General features: G+C 34.7%; 2 protein-coding genes across 3 annotated transcripts; both read left to right on the plus strand.

Moving 5' to 3' along the window:
• The first annotated feature begins 371 nt into the window (after positions 1-371).
• On the plus strand, positions 372-4,163 carry LOC136976511 (uncharacterized). Its single transcript, XM_067271809.1, has 3 exons — positions 372-594; positions 878-1,051; positions 3,063-4,163. Exons 1-3 carry the CDS (start codon positions 584-586, stop codon positions 4,090-4,092), a joined length of 1,215 nt encoding a protein of 404 aa, XP_067127910.1. The 5' UTR covers positions 372-583; the 3' UTR covers positions 4,093-4,163.
• Positions 4,164-9,204: 5,041 nt separating this feature from the next.
• Positions 9,205-25,762, plus strand: LOC136976512 (uncharacterized). Of its 2 annotated transcripts, XM_067271811.1 has the most exons (4): positions 9,205-9,313; positions 9,539-9,703; positions 24,390-25,291; positions 25,373-25,762. In XM_067271811.1, exons 1-4 carry the CDS (start codon positions 9,306-9,308, stop codon positions 25,489-25,491), a joined length of 1,194 nt encoding a protein of 397 aa, XP_067127912.1. In that variant the 5' UTR covers positions 9,205-9,305; the 3' UTR covers positions 25,492-25,762. The 2 variants fall into 2 exon arrangements, with proteins under 2 accessions (XP_067127912.1, XP_067127911.1); XM_067271810.1 differs by having other exon boundaries at positions 24,390-25,762.
• Positions 25,763-27,222: the final 1,460 nt, after the last annotated feature.

Raw genomic sequence — 27,222 nt, forward strand, 5'->3', positions numbered from 1 at the left:
CTGACTTGCCTATAATATTACAAGGCATTTTCTAAAAGCATTATTTAATAAAGCAGTTAATTAAAAAATTCTAAAATATAAGATGTAATGTTTTAAAATAAAATTTAATTAAAAGTTACGTAAGCACATATAGACATGTAAATTATATTAATCCATAAACACGATAAAAACTCAATATATAATGTAAAATTAATTGTTCTCAACGTGTAGACAAAAGATATTTTATATTTTTAGACTAGGAAAGAAAGTAAAGAAACCATACTAGACAAAATAAGGTTTCTTTACTAATAAGACAATAAGGAATACTTTACTAAAAACAAATAAATTAAATTTATCTTATTAATTTTTCTACTAGTCATTTTTTGGTGAAACAGCATTAATTATTTTTACTTTGTGTAAAAGTATTTCTATCAGATTTTTAATTTTATTGTGAAGAAGCTATGCAAATTTTCTCGTAATCGTTATGCAAATTACCAGCATTCACCTTCTAAGTGTGAAATGGACGTACAGGATATAATAAATTTTTATTGAAAATTTTTAAAAAATTACATCGAATTATTTCGAAGAATATAATACATTTAAAATGGCTTCAGGGTAAGTAATACTATTTTAATTACTTTTCTCCCTTCAATAATATGCTCATTTAAATCAGTATTTATGAATAAGAGTAAAAAAAATTTCAATACGTAATATAACAATAATAATAGGCTATAAATACTTGTGTTTAACAATGAAAACGTCTTTATAATTTCCATACATTTCTATTAAAAAATAAAGGTTACGCCTAAAATAATAATAGTATTGATAATTTAAAACGCGCAGATTGCATTAAATTTTTTTTTCTAATCGCAGTTACATATTTACAATTAATTTATAGTGTCGATACAACTGTAACGATCCTAACACGGGATGGAAGAGTAGTAGAAATAGCCAACTCCTTGCTTTGTAAAGAAAGTGAGACATTTCTTCACATTCTGGCATCCGATGATTACGATGGAAGATCTAGAATTCGAGTGAAGGAAGATTATGAATGTTTTTCAATTTTGATTAAGTTCGTAAATTACGAGTAATTTGATCATAATTTGTGTGTAGTTTTATATTTTATGCTTTTAATTCTGTTTTTGATTTTTTAAATCTATTTTTTATTACTTTTAATGATTATTTCATTTTATGGATATTTCCAGTTTTTAGTTAAGATATTATAACATATTATAAAGACTCTCTCCTAATAGAACTAACCATTTTAACTGAAAATTAAAATATAATGACGTACGTCTACTGTATATTATTAAATATTAATCACATGCAGATTTCATTATATATATACAATATTAATGTTAATTACATTGGTTTATAGCTAAAATGCTTCAGAAACTAAACTAAAATGAATCTTACTAATTTGAGGATGCTGAATATGAACTTTGTAATTAAAATTGACAATTAGTTTTAGTGTTAAATATTTGGTTAGCAACTGCTTTGATGTAACGTGTTTTCTATATCGAGGACAAGATTCTTATAGTTACTTTTTATAGTTTGCTCCAGTTACTTGCATACTTTATAAAGAACAAACTCAAAAATTGGATTCCTCTTAAGTCAGGTGCGTAGTAATTCATGCTTTTTAGTGGGTCGAATGGACCATTTGTTAGGCAATAAAAACCATATATATTTTGTACAATACTAATCTTCGCAAAACGCACTGGCAAATATTTGTTTTTCATTTTAAGATGATTTCTGTTTCTCACAAGGCTAAAGTTTAATGAGCCACTCCAATTCCTACAGATGTGTCTTTAAACAACTGTTTTCTTGAAAACACAATTTCATCAAAACAGTGTTGTAAACATTTCAGAATAACAAAAGGTAGGATAGAAAGATTCATTAATGGCGTATAAAGTATGGTATGTATGTAGCAAAATGACACACGATCTGCCTGATAGATCCTAAAATTTCAAAGAATGGCTTTATTTTCGATCTTGTTTTATTTTGGAAAAAAAGGAAGCTGAAAAATTCTAATCCATCCACGTTCTCTAAACCAGCTCTCCATGTTCAGCAATTTCTGGAAAATTTTTCATTACCAGGCAATTTTGCTTGATGATTTTATCTAGCGAAACTTTAGTTGTCATGTTTACTTTGTGGGATCAGTAAGTTTGCACATACGGATATTCTAGTCACCCTTTTTTCCGGTTTATCCATAAGTGAGCATAGTTTGAGAAAATGTCCCGCAAGTGTAATGAATAATGTAGACATTTTTTATTATACTTGGGGAGAATTGGCGTTTGCTTCCCAAAACGGAATATCACGCCACTAGTACGTACAGCATATCATCTCTACTGTGATTTTAGGATGAAGCATGGGTCTAAACATGTCGCAACCATTATGCAACAATGATTTTTTTTGAACGCTTCTTTCTTTCGGTCATTGAGAATGCCTTTGTTATTTCCACTCTAAGGAGGGAGCTCGGAGATCACGAACTGTATATAGTCTATTTTATTAAAATTGCATTATTTTGGAAACTTTAGCTAATCCATTATTTTTAAGACCATTTTCGAACTCAGCACGTCAAAATCATCAGGAATCGGTTTGTTTCGTTTCTGAAGCAAACAAAGTTAAAATTTGTATATCAGTGTAATATTATTAATTGGATTAAATGTTTTTTTTTCTTTTTAAATCGACTTTAATTCTTTTGCTAATGAACATTTTTAAAAATTAACTTAAGAAATTAGTGGCTGCAAAACTGTATTTTAAAAAAGTATTAACATAAATGAAGTATTTTAAGAATTTAAATTCTCTGTACTAATAATGGATTGGATTCTCTATTTTTTTTCTGTTTTTACATTCTGTTTTTAACTGCAAATATGTGCTTTTTTGATTTTTCTATTAATAATTTTTATTCTTATTTGAAGTATATACTTAGAATATATATTCTAACTAAGTTAAACTTTAGAATAACATTAAAACATCGGAACTTTATTCTCCTTAATATTTTAATGTAAATTTATATTAAAAGTATTTTTTTTATATTCTGCCTAATAAAACAGATATTACTTAAATTTTATTTTGCACAGTTTTATGACACAAAGACCAACAGAGATAAGAACATTTCATGACGCATTTGAAATTTATAAACTCTGCAAAAGGTATAGAATCAAAATGTTTGAAGAAGAGTCAAAGGACTGCATGAAGGCGTCAAGTACAGAATTCATAACAAAAATTTACGATGCTGCCGTAAGATTCGGAGATTTGGAATTTGAATATTATTGCTGGAAACAGTTTCGAAGATTCACCGATGAACGTATTAGAGGAGAAGACTTTATTTATTCGGGAAAGAAAACAGTCGAAAGATTTGTGAATTGTCCGATTTACTCCAATTTATCTGAAATCTCCTTGTTTAGGAGATTATATGAATGGGCTAGAATGAGAGTTTTAAACAATGGCTTTCTCCCAGAAGCCAAACTTATTAGATATGAAATGGAACCATTTCTATCTAAGATAAGATTCTTGAGTATGACGGGCGTAGAAATTGATGAGATTGTTCAGACAGATATATTGAACGATAATGAAATAAACGGAATAATGTCTAAAGCCGTTTTCCCCACGATATCCTTACCTGCTAGTATATGTAAAAATGACAAGAAGAGAACTTTTCTCGAATATTCCAATTTATTTCGTTACTATAATAAGCGTGGGCATGCCAAAAGTCTAGAACGATTACTGACTAAACAGGATGCATTCTTTTGCGAATTATCAGTTACGTCAAGAGCTTTCCCACTTGAATTTCGTCTTCCTATAAATCATTGTAACCCAGCTGTGCTTTTAGTTAATATAAATATTTACAAGTTAAAAGAACTAGAAACGATTCGCCTAGTTGCCACGACTGGACATTGTTCCCAAAGTGGAGAGATAAATCTATGTTCTCCTGTTATAGCTCTGGAAAGTTCATCTCATTATTTAATTAAAGTAAAATTTTCTCCTAATATGATTGATCCTGAAAATAAAATTACTATAATGAGAACTGCTCAGTATTATATTAAACCAGATGATACCTTCGAAGAATGCTCTAATAGATCATATTTATTTACGGAATTATATTTTTAGTTCGTCAATTATTATATTCTAATTTACTAATTTAACTTCTTATTGCTAAAAAAATATATTAAATGTACGTTTTTTTTGAAATAAAATCATGCAATATTGAATGTAATAGTTCCTCCTTTTTAAATATTTCGAGTTATGTACTTTTTTTTTATTCCTACATTTATTTTTCAGTAAACTAAAACTTGTATTAGTTTCAAAACTCCCTATTCGCAATATTAACACTTTCTGGGCTACAACTTGAAAAGATTGTAGAGAAAATTTTCACTGTCCGCTGTCTGTCCTTCCTTAATCTCGAGAACGGAGTTAGATAGACGAAAGCCGAGTCCAGATACGGAGAGATTAGTGGAAAGAGGACCCCGAGAGAAAAAGTATGATGTACAGGGGCAAATATGCTCTCCACTTCAAATTAGTAGCGTTATTTCAAATAAATTTTTAAAAATATGATTAAAAATTGCAGGTCGGCATTGCTAAATTGCACGACGGCACAATGAATAATTGTTTTTATTTTTTTAAAATAACAAGCATCTCGTAACAAATGGCGTCACACACAATTTTAACTTTGAGATAGTGACAAAGTGGTTTTAAACTTATGTTTCTTTACACGGAGATTTTTTATATCACAATTCAACAAAAATACTCCTTTATAAACTTCAATTAATAAGAGAAGCTTAAATCCTAGTACAATTGAAAATTATCGGACTTCCTAATGGTCACCCTAGCTTCCTGTTCGAGTGCCAAGGAAGCGAAGTAAGAGCCCTTGCCAAGTTTTTTTTTTTTTCATTTCGAGCATGTTTATTCGATGTTTCTAATAGATAAAATATTACTCAATAAATAATAATACTGCAAAGATCGGAAAGATCAATATTTGATAATTGGAAGAGGCAGGCAATGTGCATAACTGCTGCAGATGTCGGGCTAAAAAAATTTGCATGGTTCTTGACAGGATATTTTTATACAATGAAAAATATAGGATGCTCAATATTAATACTGTATAGGGGATTTTATTCTAGACGTATAATTTTTTTTTACTTAATTTTCATAGTTTTACTACAACTTGAAAAATGTTTAAAATATACACTTAATGAATACAACTGTAAAACTATACATAATAAAAAAATATATAGAAAGCTAGAAATAATTTTTTTCTTCCTTATATGGAAAAATACCAGTAATTATATTAAAATTTAATCTGCTCTGGCAGTTAATTGACCTAAGAGCGTTTTTTATTTTTGATAAAGTTCTGATGTTTCAGCAATAGCGAGGTTGAGGCCGAAGTTTTTAACGCGAAAACGTGTACGTCGAACTGAACGTTCGACGTACACGTTTTCGCGTTTAGCGCCGCTTTCCTGTAAGCCTAGAAGTTTGGCAATGGCCTTTGGAATGTCGAGCATGATTCCACTGATTTTCCAAACGCTATTGCCAAACTTCTAGGCTTAGAGGAAAGCGGCGCTGAACGTCCGACGTACACATTTTCGCGTTGAAAACTTCGACCTGTACCTCGCTAATGAGTCGGAGATTGTTTTGCAATCTCCGACTCATTAGCGCTTGGAACTAAAACATACCGCTTTAAATGCGTAACAAATAATTATATTGACTGCACGTTTCTTATAATTATGAATGAACATAAAAAAATAGAAAATATAATAAAATTCTTAAAAAAAATTATTATTCCAACAACGAGTTGCTCAACTTTCCGGGCAAGCTCATTTAAAACTACGTGTGGCGTCTTCTGTTATATTTTATTAAACTTTTTATAATTATTATAAAACGGCAAAAATCTTAATTTTGAGGGTAGAGATGAGTTTTATAAAAATTTGTAAATGCTAATAACGAGTAAAATCTTCATTAAGTGCGACCGTACTCGAGATATGACACACCACAACCCTTTATCTCCCCACCTCTTGACCTCTAACCACCAAAATTTTAGAGGCAGAGGCCGGATGGCCGAGCGTTTAAGTTGGCAGCTTACCGCTCTGGGGGATCCGGGATCGAATCCGGAGTGTCGAAAAATCCCCAGGAATTTCTCGGGGGATGGTCCAATCGGATATGTCCCTCACCACCCGGCCTCTCCATTGTGAGCCTGCCGGAATCCATAATGAGCTTGCTAAATGAGGCCCTCTTAGTGTCCATAGGGTGGAAAGAGTTAGAAAAAACCACCAAAATTTAATAGTATCAATCCCCAGTACACAATTCTCCCTGCAAAATTTCAAAAATTTTCAACAAAAAGCTTTAAAGTGGGCGAACAAAATTGTGCCCCCACTAACATCCATACATACAGAAAAAACCTGCCCACCAATGACCTGGTGGATAAAACCACTGGCCACGGGGAATTTTTCAAGTTTTCTTTACGTTAGTACAGTGGTTCTCAAAGGAGGCGCTACCGCCTCCTGTGGGCGGTGAGTAAATCTAGGGAGGCGCTGGAGGAAGGGTACTGAACGGTGACCAAAGGCAAAAGTTGGGGTCACTGACAGCCGTTCCCTTTCCTCTGTTAAATGGATAAGAGGAAACATTGCGTTTAATGGTTTCCAGATGTTGAGAACAATGTACGGTAAGGGCACGAAGTGTGAGATTCATAGAAAAGTTTTCCTAAGAATATTTCCAATCCTTTCTGAAATGGGTTAGGGGGCGTTGGGTATAACTTTATGGAACAAAGGGGGCGGTGGATCGAAAAAGTTTCGGAATCACTGCATTAGTAACACCTAAATAGGACCAGTTTCCCATAAAAACCCCCAGGGAGGCATTTCCCCCTCGGCAAGTTGCCCATGTGTTGCATTGCCTTAAACGAATAAAACCAAAACAGAGAAAAACCCCAAATTTTTTTGTTTTTGAATTTCTCGACGTTTCGAGGTTTTCCGAGTCCAAAAATGCAAAAATTGTAAAGGGTCATTTTTTTAACAATCGCCTTACAGCTCCGTTATATATGACAGAGCTGGGAAAGTAAAATTTAAAATGTAGTATTTATGTTGTATAGATTGTTAAAAAGTTATTGTAACTACAATGCGGTTCGAAATAAAGGCTGTTTTTTTAATTCGCTGCTCTGTGGGCACTAAGGGGTCATCTTTCTCAGCAAGACCATCGTGGATTCGGCCTGGCTCATAATGGGGCAGGTGGTGTGAGACGGGGCCAACTTATCCAGACGGCTCACTTCCCGAAAAATTCTTGGGGTTTTTCGACCCATCAGCGATTCGATCCCGAGTCCTCCAGAACTGCAGGCTGCCTCCCTAACCCGCCATTCAGCCTAATAAAGACTGATAAACGTTTCCGACCGGAATTTAAGTCGCAATGTCATCTGAAACGTTTCGAGAGCAAAATAAATCGCAGTTTAGAAAATTGAGAAAATTCAATTTGATCTCGGCGCTGAATTATACCGGTGTTATTTTTGACAAATGGAAGTTTGCGCATTGCGTAAGATCTAAGGTCATCAAAAGCTTATATGGAGGAGTTTAAGATCGCTGCCTTTACTTCGATAAATACAATAATTATAAACCAAATTAATCATTACCATTCCTATTAATATGGCAAGGGAGACACACAATTTAAAGGAATATTAGAATGTTAAACATGCAACTAGAATACGGTTATCCATATTTACAACCTAAATTCAAAATTCGGGATAACATTTTCCTTAAGCTTCAAAATGGGTGAACAAAATTGTGTCCCCACATCTTTTTTGTCATTTTTAAAATAATTTGATTGAGGTTTTCAGGTATGTAATTTGCTAAGCAGTTCCTCCGTTACAAATGAAGCTTGGATAAACCTGCTAACCTAATAATATGAGCGGCCGGATGGCCGAGCGGTCAAGGTGGTAGCCTACCGCTCCGGGGGACCCGAGATCGAATCCGAACGGGTCGAATAATCCCCAGGAATTTTTCGGGGGGTGGTCCGTTCGGATATGTCGGGCCCCGTCCCTCACCACCCGGTCGCCCCATTGTGGGCCTGGCCGAACCCATAATGGGCCTACTAAAAGAGGCCCTCTTAGTGCCCACAGGGCGGAAAGAGTTAAAAAAAAAAGAAATCTAATAATATGAACCAGCCGGCCGGATGGTCGAGACGGTTAAGCCGCCAACCTACCGCTTCCGGACATGGTATCAAATTCGGGGGGGGGGTCGGAAAAACTCCCCGGAAAAAAATCTTTTCCGGGGTAGTCTGTCTTTTGTCGGTGTCTTTGGATATATGGCCCTCTTCCCTCACCATACGGCCACCCCATTACGGGCGTGCCCAAACGCATGTGGGCTTGGAAAAGGGTCCTCTTAGTGGCCACAGAACAAAAAAAAAATTAAAAACTAGTGTGAACTGGTCCCTAAATGCTTCTATTAATGTTTTTTTTTGCCATTTTACATTTGAAAATTATAAGAACATTTTCACGATTAACATCTTAATTAATTCAGAATTCAAACTTCAGTATACAGAATCCGACGGCCGGATGGCCGAGTGATCAAGGTAGCAGCCTACCGCTCTGGGAGACCCGGGTTCGAATTCGGACGGGCCAAAAAATCCCCAAGAACTGTTCGGGGGTGGTCCGTCCGGATATGTCGGGCCCCGTACCTCACCACCCGGCCGCCCCATTGTAGGCCTGGCAGAACCCATAATGGGCTTGCTAAAAAGAGGCCCTCTTAGTACCCACAGGGCGGAAAGAGTTAAAAAAACAAAGTATACAGAAATCACAAAATTAATTTTGTGATTTTTTTTATATTTGTACTTTTCAATGTAGAAAAACAAAATTCATAGTTGAAAGTAATTGAATATAATATATCAAATATGTGAGTTAATTTATAACTAATTCAATAATCGACTAAACCTTTTGACATTATTTGAATAATTTCAGACATTTGTAAGTAAACTAGATTTATTTTTAAACTTTAGAATGATTACTAAGAGAATAAGAGTCCAATAAGATGACACGTTATTTAATACGTCACATTTCTGCAAAAATAAAAAATAAAAAAATAAGCCGAAATATAAATTATGTAATATAGTATAAGTTTACAGTTGCAGTTATACAACTGTTATAAAAATATTTTTTAAATAATAGAAATGAATTATGGTTTTTAAAGTTTTATTTAAAATGTAAATACGCAAGCAAGAATGTATGCAAATTTTGCAAAAGGACGTAAAACAGAAAGTAATGTAATTTCAAGCTAAAGTTTTTAATGTATTTCATTGGAAATATTAAAGTGAATCGAAATACTTTTATATAAAATATTTTCTAAAAAATGGATGAGTAAGTAACTTAGTTTTGTTTTTCGAAAACATTTATTAATTATCTCGAAATTGTTATTTGTATGTTAAGTTAATTTAAATATTGTTATTTTTGTTTTTTATTTTCAAAATCTTAACGTTTTATTAAAAGTTGTTTTTTTAAATTATATTATTTAAAATGTTTATAAAACATTCAAAATTCTCCATTATGTTACTTCCACAATTAATTTTTCTTTTATTATTTCAGTAGGAACAAAACTATAACAGTCTTGACAAGTGATGGAAAAGAAATAAAAGTAAACAAATCTCATCTTCGTGACAAAAGCGAGATATTTCGTCAAATGTTAGCAAATAATAAAATATCGAGAATCAGAGTGAAAGAATGCCACAAAAATTTCTTAACTTTACTCAAGTAAGTGGTTTTTCTCATATCTCTTTGATTATAGTTATCTTACCATATAAAGATATACAAATTCATTAAAATTTTTATGATAGTGTCTAGCTTTATTTATCATAAAGGCATATAACATATGTTTATATGAATTTGCGTAGATATGTTGCGTTTGTATGTGTTTTATAGTCATGTACGTATTATTTTTCAAATGCGAAACACTACACAGTAAGATGTACAGTACAGTACAGTACAATACATTCATTCATATTAGTTTAGGAAATACATTAAAATATGAGGGAATTTGAATATATATTTGTATTTGGGTTAATGTTACCCTAGGTGCCAAGATGGCGGCTCGTCTCTGATTCCAGCAAGGAAACAGTGGGATGCATGTTCTAACCTAAACAATTCTAACAAATTACCATAATTATTAGCAACCAGATTATTATTATTATTTTTTTTTAACTCTTTCCGCGCACTAAGAGGGCCTCTTTTAGTAGGCCCATTATGGGTTCGGCCAGGCCCACAATGGGGCGACCGGGTGGTGAGGGACGGGGCCCGACATATCCGAACGGACCACCCCCCGAAAAATTCCTGGGGATTATTCGACCCGTTCGGATTCGATCCCGGGTCCCCCAGAGCGGTAGGCTGCCACCTTGACCGCTCGGCCATCCGGCCTAGCAACCAGATTATTAGAATAGGTTAGGTTAGAACGTGCGTCCCACTGTTTCCTTGCTGGAATCAGAGACGAGCCGTCATCTTGGCACCTAGAGTAACATTAACCAAAATGGGTCTTATTCATTTTTAAATTTTATTTGTTAAGTCAAGAAAAATGCAGCTTCTACGAATTATTTATTTATTTATTATTATTAGTTTTACTAGTTATTAGTTGACTAAAGTCTTTTGGACTGTGAAATAATAAATTTTTAAATTTTGAAGATTTGAAATCTATCAAAAACGAACTTTTTTTAAGTTATCGTTTAATTTCGATTTATAATTTTTTAAATATTTTTATATATTTATTCAAATGCATTCAAAAATACAGGCGAAATAATCTTTTGCATCTAAAATAACGCGAACGAATATTTATCCTTGAGACATTAGTTTTTTTTAGTAGGCCTATATTAAATTTTTTAAGAATAAATGTAAATAAAACAGAGAAACTACTTTTTTTTCTACTTTTTACTTCAATACTTTTCTACTTTTTTCTTCTTAAAAACGCTTTAAACTTAAAAATGTATTACTTTTATTTAATATTTCATTTTCAGGCTCAAACCTAATCTAATTTCCGTGTGTTGGGCAAAAATCAAATTTTATCACACCACACACACACACACACACACACACACAAAATCAATTATGATATGATAAGAAAGTGGAGAACAGAAGAAACTTAATTTACAGTAATTACGAAATTATTAAAAGTATTTTATGATCAAAGTTTTTGTCTGAAACAGTTGCAATGGCAAATTTTATAATTTTTAAAATTAGGCTTGTGTGATAAATAAGAAAAGACCTTTCTCTTTTTAGTTTCTAATTTTTAAAATTTAGTAATAGAATAATTTAAATTACCTGTTTTTTTTTCAAATTTCAAAATGTTTAATATTTTTTAATTCACAAGTTTACGATTATTGATTATTCACATATATTACTAGTTAACTACAAAATTGACATCGGATGTTAATTGAATTGATTTTAAAAATTTGGAAAACAAGATGATGAAGTTAACAATCTTTGAACTTTAAAACTTTAAATTTTTTAAATTCAAAAAATTTATATTTAATTTTCCCAAAAACTTTTAAGTTTTTAATAAACATTTTTTCAGAAAAAAATTTAGTTCTTAATAGAAAGCAATGCAAAATGATTCAAATTTAAATATAATTTTTTTTTCTGCAAAAGATCTTGTAATGTTTTTAAGTGTTTTTTTTTTATTTTAATTTAAAACATTAATTTTTTGATAAAACGTTTCTCAGACAAAACGTTGACCATTTTTGAAATAAATAGAAGTAATAAAGGGGATACTATAGATTACCACCTAATGGAATTTCGGGTCTTTGAGTATATATCTAAACTCAGGAGACCGAGACGAGTTCAACGATACCCTACTTTTGGACCGGAGACGAAAAATAATAAAGTTATCATACTTTTTTCCAGCAATCGCGTGATGATAGGAAGTCGCGTCGCTCTCTCCGCTACGTCGGCTTCGCTATCGCGATCGGGAGTCGCGTCGCTTGCCGTTAAAATTACCTTTAGTAGACGTTTCCCCCTTTTTTACATTGTTCAAGAACTACCGTGAATCAATAACTAGTGACGTTTAGCACATGGCGGCCTGCCGGCGGCTCCCCTCCGGGAGGTCAGTCGGGAGCACGAACAGTGTGAACGGCCGCCATGTTCGCTGCCCTAAGTAACATTAATTAACCGAAATGGCGATCGCGCGATGATCGAAAGTCGCGTCGCTCTCTCCGCTCTCGTATCGCGTGTTTAACCTTACTGGAGATGACCGTAGTCCGACGTCATGGTTTGCCGACTTTACCGCAAGATGGCAGTACTAGCAAATATGGTGCCGTCTTCACGAGAGCATTAAAAAAGTATGGTAACTTAAAAAGCATGATAATTTTTTTATTTTTCGTCTCCGGTCCAAAAGTAGGGTACCGTTGAACTCGTCTCGGTCCCCTGAGTTCAAATATATAATCAGTCCTGAAATTCCATAGGTGATAATCTATTCGCTTGTGCCAGTAAATATAGGTGGCGTATGAGTCGACCAAAATGGCTGCCACAAAGGGTATAACGTGCTTGACAACGTACGAGAGTTACTTTGTGTGTTGTCTTTTTAATAACTTTTCTCTCTGTAGTCAAAACGTTTTATTCGCATTTGTATCCGACATTCATCCTAGTTGATTTCGTAGTTGTTTAAGTCACGATGATTATTACACTTTGTGACATTTTAGAATATGTGGCTGATCGATAAAGATGTCTTACAGGAGAGGAAATACTAAAACTGATAACTTCACATCTATCCAGCTCTTTCTCAGCAAACAATTCACTTTAGTTTCACCACAGCTAATTTTGCTGAACTTAGAGAAAATTCTTTTATACAAATGATTTCAATCTAATATAGGCCATCGTCAGGTTTAATATTATAAATGTTCCAAAATGGAACGTACCGTTTTCGAATATTTTACATATTTAAAATTCAAAAAATAATTTAACTTTAAAATAAATTGAAAGAAGTGTGTATATTAAATAAATAAATAAACAAATAAAACACAGAAAACAAAGCTAAGTAGAAAGAAACGATTTAAGGGTTTTTAAATGCCTTTTTTTTTCTATTATATTTTGTCATTCGATCCTACTGATCTTTAGAACTAAGCAGACAAACACGAACAGTAACAAAAAAACTTTATTAAAAAGGTGAGAACTGTCACCGACATCCTCGGCCAACATCCAGGCAAAAACCCGCGAACTTTCGCGCTTCCTTTTCCTTACAAGTTGCCAGCCAACATCTCGTTGGCAAGTGTTGCCAGGCAGTGTTCGGGATCTCTGGCGCTGGCGGCCACAGCTACTCCCTCACCAGTGTCTGCGACACGAAACGAGCGGGAAAGGTTACATGTCGGCCAGAGCGTGTGGTAGTTTGTCGCGTTGGGGCTGGATTGTCTGTGGTACGTTTAGTTGGCGCTGGTCTTGGCATTGGAGACATTGGGGGTAACTGGTCCGACTCACTCGCTGCGAGAATAAAAGCCGGTTTCAGTCGATCAATAGAAACTACAGTTTCTTTTCCTTTTATGCATAGAGTGAATGTCTTGCTACCACGTGACACGACTACGTAGGGTCCATCGTATGGAGGCTGCAAGGGCTTCCGTACAGCATCATTGCGAAGAAATACGTGGGAACATGACTGCAGTTCTTTGTGGATAAATGGGTTGCGGTAGGAGTGGTGCACCACAGGCACTGGTTTTAAGTTTGCCATCATCGTCCTGAGTTTTTCGACGAAAGAACATGGATTGACGTCCTGAGAACCTGGGACGAAAAACTCTCCAGGCAGTCGGAGGCTGGTGCCATAAAGCATCTCAGCCGCGGTAGTATTGGTGTCTTCACGGAGCGCAGTTCGTAATCCTAACAAGACTGTAGGTAGCACTTCCGTCCATCTTTCAGTAGAGTGACACTTGATGGCAGTTTTAATAAGAAATGTCCCTTACAAGACTTAAAATCAAAGAAGTTTTGGTTAGGAAAACACTACACTAATTTTGTCTATCAAGATTTGCACAGAGTACATAAACCATTTGAAGATCAGATAGACAGAAACATAATACCTCGAATGCCATGGCACGATGTATCTTGTCTTGTAACAGGAAGTGCTGCCAGAGATATCGCTAGACACTTCATACAACGTTGGAATAACATTAAATACGATAAATTAAGAAATAACGACGCATATCCGTGGCTTCTACCAAAAGCGTACGTAGATTTAACCACAATTAAGCCCTTTCCTCAATGCCCTAAACTATATTCAGTGAATTCTCAAGTCTGTCGTAGTGCAAGTTTATGGTCGGCGGGTATTAATACCTGCGAAGAATCCATTCAAAATGCTTACATATATTGCATAACGAATGCGAAGTATTATATTTACATAGAAAACCAATTTTTTATCACTCATCCACCCGGCGATAATTATATTTACAATGGAATCTGGGAAGCAATATACAACAGGATACTTCAAGCTCTGTCTGAGAATCAAACTTTTCGGATATACGTCATGATACCATTGATGCCAGCCTTTGAAGGAGACATAAGATCAGAGAAATCAATTATCTTACGCTCCGTAACCGATAATTTATATTCATCTATCTGCAAGGGTCCTACGTCTTTGCTTCAGAGGTTATGTGAATTGGTACCGGATCCAACGGAATACATCAATTTCTTTTCGCTTCGGAATTACGGTTTCATGAATGGAAAATATGTTTCCGAAATGGTATATGTCCATAGCAAACTGCTAATTGCCGACGATAACACAGCAATCATTGGCTCGGCCAACATTAACGACAGAAGCCTACTTGGTAGAAGAGACAGTGAAATTGCCATTGTCTTCAATGATTATGAAACAGTTTCTTCAACAATGAATGGTGCCGAGTACAAAGCTGGAAGATTTAACATTAGTTTAAGAAAAAGAATATTCTCCGAACACCTCGGATTACCAGAAAATGACCCGTTATTGAATGATCCTATATCACATTTTTTCTACAAACAGGTATGGTTAAAGACTGCTGTCACAAACACTGCTCTATACGAAAAAGTGTTTCATTGTGTTCCCACGAACGAAACTACTACTTACAAGGAGCTAATGGAATACACAAATCGACCAAGCCTTGCTGTTACCGATATAAAATTAGCAGAAATGTTATTGAAGAAGATAAAAGGATACCTTATTTTGTTCCCTTTATACTTTTTAAGTAAAGAAAGTTTGAAACCTTCTGGGTTGAAAATACAAAGACTGTTGCCAAATTCCGTTTATACATAATTTCTTTGTATATTAATTTTACGCGACTGCTTATGTGTTTACTCTATTGAAACCAGTAAAAGTAGTATGTATGCTTGGAATTTTAAAAATAATTAGGAAAAATAGTAGGCTTTGAAAATTTAAATATTTTTGCAAAAGTTATGCAAAATCCTTACCACAAGTGGGCGTTTTAATTTTAGTTTAGTTTTAGCATCGACATTCGATCGATTTATCGACATGTTTCTTATTTTATTTTCTGTTAAAATTAATGAGTTTTCATGTTTAATTGTGAAGTTTGAATGTTATTTAAATAGATAATGAAATAATAAAATTATGATTTACATTTATTATATCAAAAATAAAACAATAATAAAAAAAAATCAATTTATTATAGGTAAACTAGCTGACCCGGCCACGCGTTGTTGTGGCTCAAAATGTATCTATTATAAATGTATCACACTTCCCCCATGGGGAGAATTTCAAAAAATCCCTTCTTAGTGTACATTCTCTTGACGTACCCTATTAAAACGCAATCAAAAACGCATCTAAAATAGTATAATAAAAGCCGAGTTCTTCACAGTAAGTCTTAATCCCGTCATTTTTCCCGCTGGGGAATATCGAAAAATTTCTTTTTAGTGTATATTCTGTTGACGTAACCTATTAAAACGCAATTAAAAACGCAAAAAACCGCATGTAAAATAGTATAATAGAAGCCGAGTTCTTCACGGTAAGCCTTAATCCCGTCCATCTCCCCCCACTGGGGGGGATTTCGACATGTATATTATATAAAAACACGTGCGTATTCGAATGCAACGTTGTGTCAAAATTTCAAAGGAATCGGTAGGAACAAACGAACGTTATATTTTATTTATATAGATAGATAGAAAATGATCTGCTTCAGTCCATTCTCACAGAAAAGCAGAATGCCTCACAGAAAAGCAAACTTAGGTCGTCGGAAGTTAGCGCCATCTGTTGGACATAAAAGCCTTAATCCATATATAAATATATTTTTGAAAGGGGGAAATGGTGTAGGGGTATGAAAAATAGATAGTAGCCGATTCTCAGACCTACTGAATATGCATATAAAATTTGGTAAAAATCGGTAAAGCCGTTTCGGAGGAGTACGGTAACTAACATTGTGACACGAGAATTTTATATATAAGATTATCAAATTATCATAATATAAATTATTATTAAAAAATGGAGGTCACAAAAAAATTATGAAATATTTGGTGGGCGGCGAGTATAAAAAGGTTAAGAACCACTGCCCTAGACCATTACTGACGCGCAATTAACTGATTGCCCCTGGAAGTCGGCTTCTTACAGAAACACAGCTTCCCTGTCATCAAATGTCACGGCACGCCACTGATATTAATACTACGTAATTTGGACTAATTAATTAGCCATGTTATACCCAATAATAATCGGGCTGTATCATTTGATAAATATGTGATTTTTTCTTGAAAAGTTAGTAAGTTTCTTCAATTGACTTCTATCTCTAAGAAAAATTTAATATTAATTATGATTTATTCTTTGACATATTCTATTAATTTAAATGCTAAAATTCAAATGCCGTCAAAGTTCCAAATATCCGAATTCAAATATTCAACAGAATGTTTGGAATGAAATGGGAAAATAACTTAAATAATTTGAAAAATTCGAAGGAAAAAGAATTTGATTCTTTTCTTAGCTCTGATGAAGAATTAGAATCGAGTACAGTGCCATATTTTTCTTACATTCGAATTTATCAACAGCCATTTAACTTATCAGGCATTCACCTGGATTTACTTCTTCCGAATTATCCTCTCAAGATCAAATTTCTAACCGTGGAACGTGAAATTGAGACTCATCTCTTGCATAGAGACATTTTCTCAATACGAGTTCGTCACGGTAACTTCCAGTGGATCGTAAAAAGAAGTTTCAACGAAATCGAAAAGTTGTACAATTCTTTACAGAAATATAGTTTGGGTAATTGTGCATCAAATATGCCTAGTTTCCAAGCCAGGAAGAGTTCGATAATTCGATACGAAAACCCTGTAACCAGAAGGGCAAAGCTTCAACAATATATGAGAGCCATCTTGAATGATCCCAACTTAAGAAACCATAGAAATACCATGGAGTTTCTTCAAATTACGCCTTTATCTTTCATACATGTGTTAGGACATCAAGGTAAAGAATGTTTATCCCGTGTTAATTGCATTGGTTATTCAGAAAACACCTTCTTACAACTAGAAAGATACATCGCGGGCCATTGCACAAGATGGAGGACGTTCTGGATAATAGCCAGAGAGAACTTTATTTCTTTGATAAATCCATTTAATGGTAAAATAGCGTACGTTATGCTAATCGATACAAGGTTCAAAGTGCATTACGGATTCTTTAGAACGGGATTTCATTCTCATATTGTCATTAAGAATTTGTCCATGAGGTTAGCGATAGATTTAGAAAACAGGAGGACGTGTAAAGAATGGATTGGTTTCCTTCAAGAGATTAAGGATGGATCTGCAAAAGATTTCATAAAAAGAAACAAGTTCAAGTCATTTGCACCAATCCGATATTGTACCCAAAGTTGTTGGTTTGTGGATGGTGCCAGTTACTTTGATTGTGTAGCCAATGCACTAGAATCTGCTACAGAAGACATATTCATAGCTGGTTGGTGGGTCTCTCCAGAATTCCATCTTAAACGTCCCTCTGATGAATCAGAATGGTGGAGACTTGATAATGTGTTGAAAAGGAAGGCTGAACAGGGGATTAAAATATTTGTTCTCTTGTATAAAGAAGTGGAAGGTACTTTAAGTATTGGTAGCGCCTACAGTGAAACAGTTTTGATGCAGTTGCACAGCAATATCAAGGTTCTTCGTCATCCAACTCTCAGCGATTTGAATATTTGGCTATGGGCTCATCACGAAAAGATCATCATCATTGATCAGTTGTATGCTTTTGCGGGAGGCTTGGATATTTGTTATGGTAGGTGGGATAATAGAGAACATAAATTAACAGATTTTGGAACTGATACAGTCTCACACAAGAAAGATGCGTCTTCTAAATATTTAAATAGCGACAGTCACAAGGCTCTGGCCAAAGCTGTAGCAGAATCCTTTCTTCCAGAAGAAATATCAAATTCTAAAATTCCAGAAATTTCAGATTGCAGGAAGAAATATCAAATAGCAAGCAAAGAATCATCAAAATGGGAAATTGGAGAAACGGATATTAAATCTCAGAGAGTTAAACGATTCGAATTACCATTTCATAAGAAACCAATTAAGTGAACGATGAAAGCGTTCAACAATGCCATTTGCAATTGGATGGTATGCTGTTGTCCTAACTCTTTGGGTACCAAGAAGTTGAGTGAGGGATTTAAATAAGCCAGATTCGAATTGCCGTCCTTGATCAGATGTTATTTGGGCAGGCACTCCAAAGCGAGATATCCAGCCTGAGTACAGGGCTGAAGCTACTGTTTCAGCTGCTATATCTGGCAACGGGATTGCTTCAGGCCAACGAGAAAATCTATCGATGATTGTGAGGCAATATGTTGAGCCGTTGGAAGGTGGCAATGGACCAACAATGTCAATATGAATATTTAAAAATCTAGCGTCTGGAATAGGAAAGGTTCCCAAAGGGCTAGCGACATGTCTCTGGATCTTCGACCGTTGACAAGAAATGCAGGTGCGAGACCATGTCTGGCAGTCTTTACTGATGGATGGCCAAACAAATTTTGCTTTTACCAATCTTGTTGAGCTCCTTACACCTGGATGGGACAGGTTATGGACAGTGTTGAAAGCAGTGCGACGATAACTAGGCGGAATGTATGGACGAATGCGACCTGTCGATACATCACAGTAAATTTCGACATCACTATCAGGAAGTTTAAACTTCTTAAGTACAAGTGATGAGTCACTTGAAGTCAGGAGAGACTGGAGCTCAGGATCTTGCTGTTGGTCTTTTGCAATTTTGCTATAATCTATAGATGGGCTACTAATTGATTCAATACGGGAAAGAGCATCAGCTGGAACGTTATCGATCCCTTTTATGTGTCTGATGTCTGTTGAGAATTGTCCTATAAAATCAAGATGTCTCAACTGACGGGGTGTACACTTATCGTGTCGTTGCTGGAAGGCAAACGTTAATGGTTTATGGTCTGTGTAAATGGTGAACTGTCGTGCTTCCAGCATAAACCGGAAATGTTTCACAGCCAAATACACAGCCAGAAGTTCTCGGTCGTATGCAGAATACTGACGCTGAGAGTTACTCAGTTTGCGGGAAAAGAACGCCAGTGGCTGGAGACCTTGTGCTGTAACTTGATGAAGGGCAGCGCCCACAGCAGAATCGGATGCATCGACGTGAAGTGCAAGGGTAGCACTTGGTGAAGGATGATGTAGTAAGGTGGCATCTGCTAATTGTGACTTACATGACTCAAATGCCTGAATCGAATTGTCAGTCCATTTAATCTCGCGCTGGTCGTTTTTCTTTGCTCCTTTAAGTAGGTCGTGTAAAGGAGCTTGGTGATGGGCCGCATGGGGTAGGAACCTACGATAGAAGTTCAAGATGCCTAAGAACCTTCTCAGTTGTTTGAGGGTCTGTGGTCGCTTCTGTTGAGTTATGGCAGATACACGTTCTGGAAGTGGCATAACGCCGTGGGAAGACACCATGTATCCTAAGAATGATACATGTGGGGCAGCAAAAGTACACTTGGATGCATTGATTTGCAGACCGTACTTGTCAAGGCGTTGAAACACTTGCCGCATGTGCATCTTATGTTCCTCCCACGAAGTGCTAGCAATGAGGATGTCATCTAGGTATGAAAAACAAAAGTTTAAGCCTTTCAGAACTTCGTGCATGAATCGTTGGAATGATTGGGCTGCGTTGCAGAGACCAAAAGGAAGGAAAACGAATTCAAATAGCCCAAATGGCGTTGTAATGGCTGTCTTTGGCACATCATCTGGGTTAACTGGTATATGATGGAAGGCTCTAACCAAATCGATCTTGGAAAATATTCGGGCTCCGTGTAGACTTTGACCAAAATCGTGGATGTGTGGCACTGGATAGTGATCGGGAACAGTTATCCTATTCAGGGCACGATAGTCTCCAGTAGGTCTCCAATCGTTACAGCCCTTCGGCACCATATGGAGGGGAGAAGCCCAGTTGGACTTTGATGGTCTGCATATACCTAACTCCATCATGTGCTGGAATTCTTGCTTTGCTACTTGCAGCTGAGCCGGATGCAATCTACGGGGTTTGGCAAATACGGGTGGACCGTGTGTCTCGATATAATGCACTGTGTTGTGCCTGACTTTATCTGAAAACGGTCGAGGACGAGTGAGATGTGGAAAGTCCTTGAGGATATCCTGCATTGGGGAATTGCTGATTATAGTTTTGACTGAAGTAGGTGGTCCTGTATAATATCTTCCTCGTGTAGTAAGGGAAGTCAGGGGGTCGACCAGTAATCTGTTTCGTATGTCGAGAATGAGTCCAAAGTTGGCCAAAAAGTCTGCACCGATTATAGGCTTCTGCACATCAGCTATGGTAAATTCCCATCTGAAAGAACGTCTTAAGTTGAGGTCAAGTTCTAGCACCTTTGTTCCATACGTCGAGATTTTAGAGTCGTTGGCAGCATACAATTCAACCTTTGTAGGCTGATTCTTAGTGCGATTGGGAATGATCGATAAATCTGCTCCAGAATCAATTAAGAAATTTAGGCCAGTTTTGTTGTCATACACAAACAGACGGCTATATTTAGGAGCCAGGCTGGACCCACAGGCCGTTACTGCGGCTGGCTGCGCTCGTTTCCCTGATCAGCAGTTCGGTCGAAGGAACACGGCGAACGACATTTCCTAGCGGCTGATCCAAACTTATCATGGTAGTAACAATATCCCTGACGATTGAGGCTTCTTCCTCGAGGGCGTGAACTAATGCGATACCTCGAATTCGGATCATGTCGGTTTCTCTCTCTACTACGATAACAGGGACGAGCAGTACGCGATACATTAAGTTCTGCAACCTTCGTTGTGAGTTCTAAAATCTGCATTTCGAGATTTTTGATTACGGGATTGTCGGCTTCTAAGTTGATGCTGGCCAGTTGGGTTGGTTCTGTAAGTTCAGCAACCTTGTCAGCAAGGATGGCTAGCTTGTCTAGTTCATCACCGCTAACAGCCAGAACTGTCTGAATATTTTTGGGGAGACGTTGGAGCCACAAGTTTCTAAGAAATTCTTCGGTAATCTTGCCCGCTGAAAGCTCCCTCATTTTACGGAGTAAAACGCTGGGTTTCTGATTCCCTAACGCCAGATCTTCAAGAAGAATTTTAGCCTCTTTAGCAGCAGAGTTCTGAAAAATTTCGAGGAGTCGATCTTTGAGTTTAGTAAACGGAGCCTCGGCTGGACGGTCAAATATTAAGTCACTGACGTTAGATAGAATCTCCGCGTCCAGGGAATTGATTAAATAGTTGTATTTAGTGTTCTCACTTGTAATCCGATTAATGGCAAAAGCTGCGTCTAGCTGCACAAAAAATAATTTGATGTTGGTTTTAGTGAAGATAGGCATTTTTGCCTGTACACGTCCGATTTCCAACTCGTTCTGTTCCGCCATTTCGGGCGCCTAACTATGCGGGTACAAGTAAAGCGGGATAGTCTTTGATTAGGCTTAGCCCGAGTCACGCACTCTTAGTCGTCTTATTGAATTTACGATTCAGAAACTGATCACACCTGCATGTCCTGTTAAAAATGTTCCTTCATAGACACAGAGTTGTTCACTATCCAATTCAGTCGAAAGTCCAGGTAGTTCGTTAATCGCATCACGTTCGGGTCACCACTTTGTCATTCGATCCTACTGATCTTTAGAACTAAGCAGACAAACACGAACAGTAACAAAAAACTTTATTAAAAAGGTGAGAACTGTCACCGACATCCTCGGCCAACATCCAGGCAAAAACCCGCGAACTTTCGCGCTTCCTTTTCCTTACAAGTTGCCAGCCAACATCTCGTTGGCAAGTGTTGCCAGGCAGTGTTCGGGATCTCTGGCGCTGGCGGCCACAATATATTTCCACGCTGTTGGAATCGCATTAGCATCCATAGCATTTAGGCAACGGTTTTTCATTTTACTTTTATAAATTTCCACTTTTTCCATCTCCAACGCAATGGATGGAGAGTGCACCGTTTAAATGACTTTAGCCTCTTCCCATTTTACAATCGTTCCTTCAGTCTGTGCCATAATTGCTAATAGTGTTGTGTCCTTTGTCAAAATTGTATATATGTTCTCGCAGACGTACCGCCAGGTTTCTTCTAGTCACACCACATAATCTTTTTCGATTCCTAACTGTTGATTTTCAAATGGAATTTTATGTACCCCAGCTTTACCTTCCTTTTTTACGCTGTCTTTATCGTTCCGTAGCAAGCTATAGATATTAGGTGCTCTTTTATAGATCATTCTCGATATTTATAAAAAAAAGAGCATTTGATACAACGTTGACAAACGACACAACACAATATTATCAATTATAGCACAGACTGAACGAACGATTGTAAAATGGGAAGAGGCTAAAGTCATTTAAACGGTGCACTCTCCATCCATTGCGTTGGAGATGGAAAAAGTGGAAATTTATAAAAGTAAAATGAAAAACCGTTGCCTAAATGCTATGGATGCTAATGCGCTTCCAACAGCGTGGAAATATATAATAGAAAAAAAATGGCATTTAAAAACCCTTAAATCATTTCTTTCTACTTAGCTTTGTTTTCTGTGTTTTATTTGTTTATTTATTTATTTAATATACACACTTCTTTCAATTTATTTTAAAGTTAAATTATTTTTTTGAATTTTAAATATGTAAAATATTCGAAAACGGTACGTTCCATTTTGGAACATTTATAATATTAAACCTGACGATGGCCTATATTAGATAGGGTGAACACTTTCTATTCTAACAAACTACTTTATACCCATAGCAGCCGCCATTATGTAGTTCGCGCTAATACCGCTAGGTGTCAGATGTATCGTTGGCACAAGCGAATAGTACACCCGTAATAAATTTGGATGGTATTTTTCTTGAATGGTTTTTCTTTCTGTTCTTTAATTTATTGACTATGAAGCAAATAAATTTTTGAATATTAAGTATTTTTTAATCTTTTCAGGTAATAAAGTATTGATTACTATTACTAATACTACTACAATATTTTAAATGTTTTCTAAAAATTTTATCAATATTATGAAAAGGAAAATTAAAATTGGACGAGCAAAAATGATTGCGACATCGTTACAATGCCGGGCTGCAATTTTTAATCATATTTTTAAATTTATCTAATTTAAAATATATGCTCTTTGCCTTAAATCGATTCGTGCCAGTCATCTAACTCCTTTCCGGGGAAAAATTTTTGAATTGAAATAATGTGACTTCTGGTTTGCATTAGAAGTTCATATATGTTAATCGTGGCCTCCTGTCTTTAAGCTTTTCATATCTGGTCTTGAATGCCGTTTATCTAACACACTTCACGAGATTAAAGGAGGACACACTGACGACAGTGGGAATTTATAGGTCTAAAATTTTTTCAAATTGCAGTGGAAAAATCAAATATATTCACCCATAACAATGCCAGAATTGCCTAATTCTAATGGTAAACTTAAGTGTTTGAAGTTTACCATTAGAATTCTACCAAAAAATAAATTATTTTTTGGTAGAATTCTAATGGTATATCCAATTAACTTCTCTATCGATTGTTTTTGATTTCAAAATCATTTCGTTCAGCAGGCAATATTTTGCTCATTGATCAATCTCCTGATGTGACAGATTTTTCTAGTTAAATTCTACTTCAGGATTTTCACGAATTTGAGTAATTGCCTTCAGATTGGCGAGTTATTCTTCATTTTAATCATGTTAGATTGCTCCATAAATTTAATTCAACTTACACTGCTCCAAATAATTAAAAATGTTAAGTATAGATATTCTAACAACAATGTAAAAATATGATATTAATTACTTTTATTTTAGTTTGAAATTAAATTAGTGTGTATAAAAGTGTGTGTATGTGTATTTATTAAATTTACAATTTTATTATTTTGCAATGTATTAGTGCATATATATATATATATATTTTCAGATATAAAGAAGGGAAAATTATGTGAAATTTTTAGGTTATATCCAGATTTACTCTTTGTATTTTCAAACTAAAAACTTTTTAATAATTGAATAAGTTATTATTAAAATAAATTTATATATTTCATAGGTATATAGGCTTAGAAAAAGAACAGATACATCCCCGATCATTTCACGAAGCATTTGAAATATATATAGGCTTAGAAAGAGTACAGGAATATCCCCAATCATTTCACGAAGCATTTGAAATGTACAAAATTGGCAGAAGATATAAAATTAAGCATTTAGAGGAAAATTCGAAACGTCATATTATGACAACAGGTACTGAATTCTCTACCAAAGTTCATGATGCCGCTGTAAACTTTAGAGACGCTGAATTAGAATTTTATTGCTGGAGACAATTTCGACATTATACTCATTATCATATTACAGGAGAAGAATTTATTCATTCTGGAAAGAGAACAATTGAAAGATTTGTAACTTGTCCTATATATACTAATTTATCCGAATTATCTATATTTACTGGATTATATCTATGGGCTCGAATAAGAGTTTTGAATAATGGCTTCCTTCCCGATTCTGATCTCATTAGACAGGAAATGAAACCTTTTCTACCTCATATCAGATTTTTATGTATGACACGGGATGAATTAGAAAAAGTTTTCATGAAAAATATTTTGAACGAAATAGAAGTAAAGGAAATTAAGAACTATTTTAATAATCCTTCTGATACATCGTCCATAACTAATATCAATACTGACACGAAGAAAAGAACCACGGATAATTACATAAATTTATTTCACTATCATAACCATCGTGATTTTTTTATAAACGAGGAAAGATTACTGACTGACAACCATATGTTCTTTTGCGATTTATCAGTTCATGCAAAGTGTTATCTGGTTAAACTGTATCTTCCTATACATCATGATGCTAATGTAAATACGCTTTTGGTTGCCGTTAAAACTTATCAAATGAAAGAAGAAAAATTAGCTTACTTAACAACAATATATTCATATTGCGGACCCACAGGTGAAGTAAATATATCCCCATCTGCAATAGTTTTTGAAAAATGTTGTCGATATATAATTAGAGTAAATTTTTCTCCCTTAGCGATTACACCTGAAAATAGAATTACTATATCAACGACGGCTCATTTTTATGCTGATAAATCTGAAGTGTTTAGTGAAGTTTGTAATAAATTATATCTAATTACAAAATTGTTTTTTTAAATTTTATAAAATTTCTAATTGGAGCTTTCCTCTGTTCAATGGGTTTTTATATACGGACGTTATTCAATTTAGGATGAACATTAATTTAAAAAAGTTAACTTTACGACACGAGTTAATTTTCAAGTGGATTTTAGTAAAAGAAATAACGAAATTATTTTAAAACCTTTTTTAAATTTTTTTATTTTCAAACTTCATAACAAAAAAAAAAAAAAAATCGAACTTTAAAGTTTGCATTTAATTTTGTTGTATACTTCTTGTTATTTGTTTGTATACTTTTTATCTCTCGAAAAATGAATATAATAAAGTTTTAATTTGACTAAGAAATTGAATTTTTTGTCTTTACCTTAATTTTACTTTCCCGGTTGTTTATGTACATATAACAAGGAAAAGTAAAGAAATTGTATCAAATTTGACCCTCGGAGGGCGTTTTTCCAAATCTCCACGTTTTGAGACCTCCTTAAATCTAAAAAAAGTAAAAAAAAAGGCAAAAAATTTCGTGTGTTGACGTCTCAGGAAAGGGTAAAGATTAAAAAACGAAATTTGGCATAGTGACTTGTATGTGTGGGGCATTGATGCTATTAAATTTTGGTGGTGAAAGGTTGAAAGGATGGGGAGATGGAGGGGGTCTTGTATCTCAAGAGGTGAAGGATTTAATGAAGATTTTATTCGTTATTAACACACACACACACACACATATATATATAATAATATATAAAATTACTCTGTTGAAGCAGCAAAAAGGTATCCAGCTAAAATTTTTTTTAAGTGTAATTTGTCAATATATATTAAGTTAAATTTACTTTAAATTTTTAAATGTCCGTGTTGTGCTTGATTATAGATTTGCAATTTTTATCTGCTTATTCTTACTGTCTAATATCCACATTAAAAAATACACCAATTGTTACGCTTATTAAGCATGATCCTTTTGAAATTATTATTGAATTATTAAGATACTTTAATATGCGATTTAGGATATCTAAAATTAAACTTTACTTAATGTCAAATCCGAGTTATGGCTTTTATTTTTTAAATTAAACGAATTTTATTGTACACAATTCAATTTTTTACATTTTCAAATGAAATTTCAATAAAATTATCATATGGAGTTTTTCAAAATTAAACAAAAACTAAACGGATATATTTTTAAAAGAATCTAAATTTATTAATTTGATTCCATATCAAGTGCATTTTTCAAAGATTTTACAATTTTATATTAAATGTTTATTATTATTTTAATGAGGAAGAACGATTCTTCCTCATTAAAATAATTTGAAGTCTCGTGTAAAATAAGACCCTATTAAGCTTTTTTAATCGTTATTAACGTTATTTTGGAAGAAAAAGTGTATTTGGTATTCCAAATATTCTTTCTTCCAACGTTTACAAGAAACAATAATACAGTCGAGTCCGCATAAGTCGACACCCGGATAACTCGACACCATCGGTTAAGTAGTCGGTTTTCTGTGGTCCCGGCCGACTTCATAGGCATTAATGTTAAACTCCGGTTTACTCGACACCATTCAATTCGTCACCACTGGATAAGTCGACATACTTTTGCTGTCTCACACACTGATAAGTCGTCACACCCCCTCCTGAAAAAATGAATTCACTCCGCCCGTGTGGTGCGAACTCATTTTTTTTCAAGAGGGGGAGTCGATTTATTTATTAATATATAATTAATTTATTTAATAATATAATAATACATTAATATTATTAAGGCATTTTTATTATGTA

The sequence above is a fragment of the Centruroides vittatus genome, unplaced genomic scaffold (assembly GCF_030686945.1).
Source record: "Centruroides vittatus isolate TY-2023 unplaced genomic scaffold, ASM3068694v2 contig_400, whole genome shotgun sequence".
Taxonomy (NCBI): domain Eukaryota; kingdom Metazoa; phylum Arthropoda; class Arachnida; order Scorpiones; family Buthidae; genus Centruroides; species Centruroides vittatus.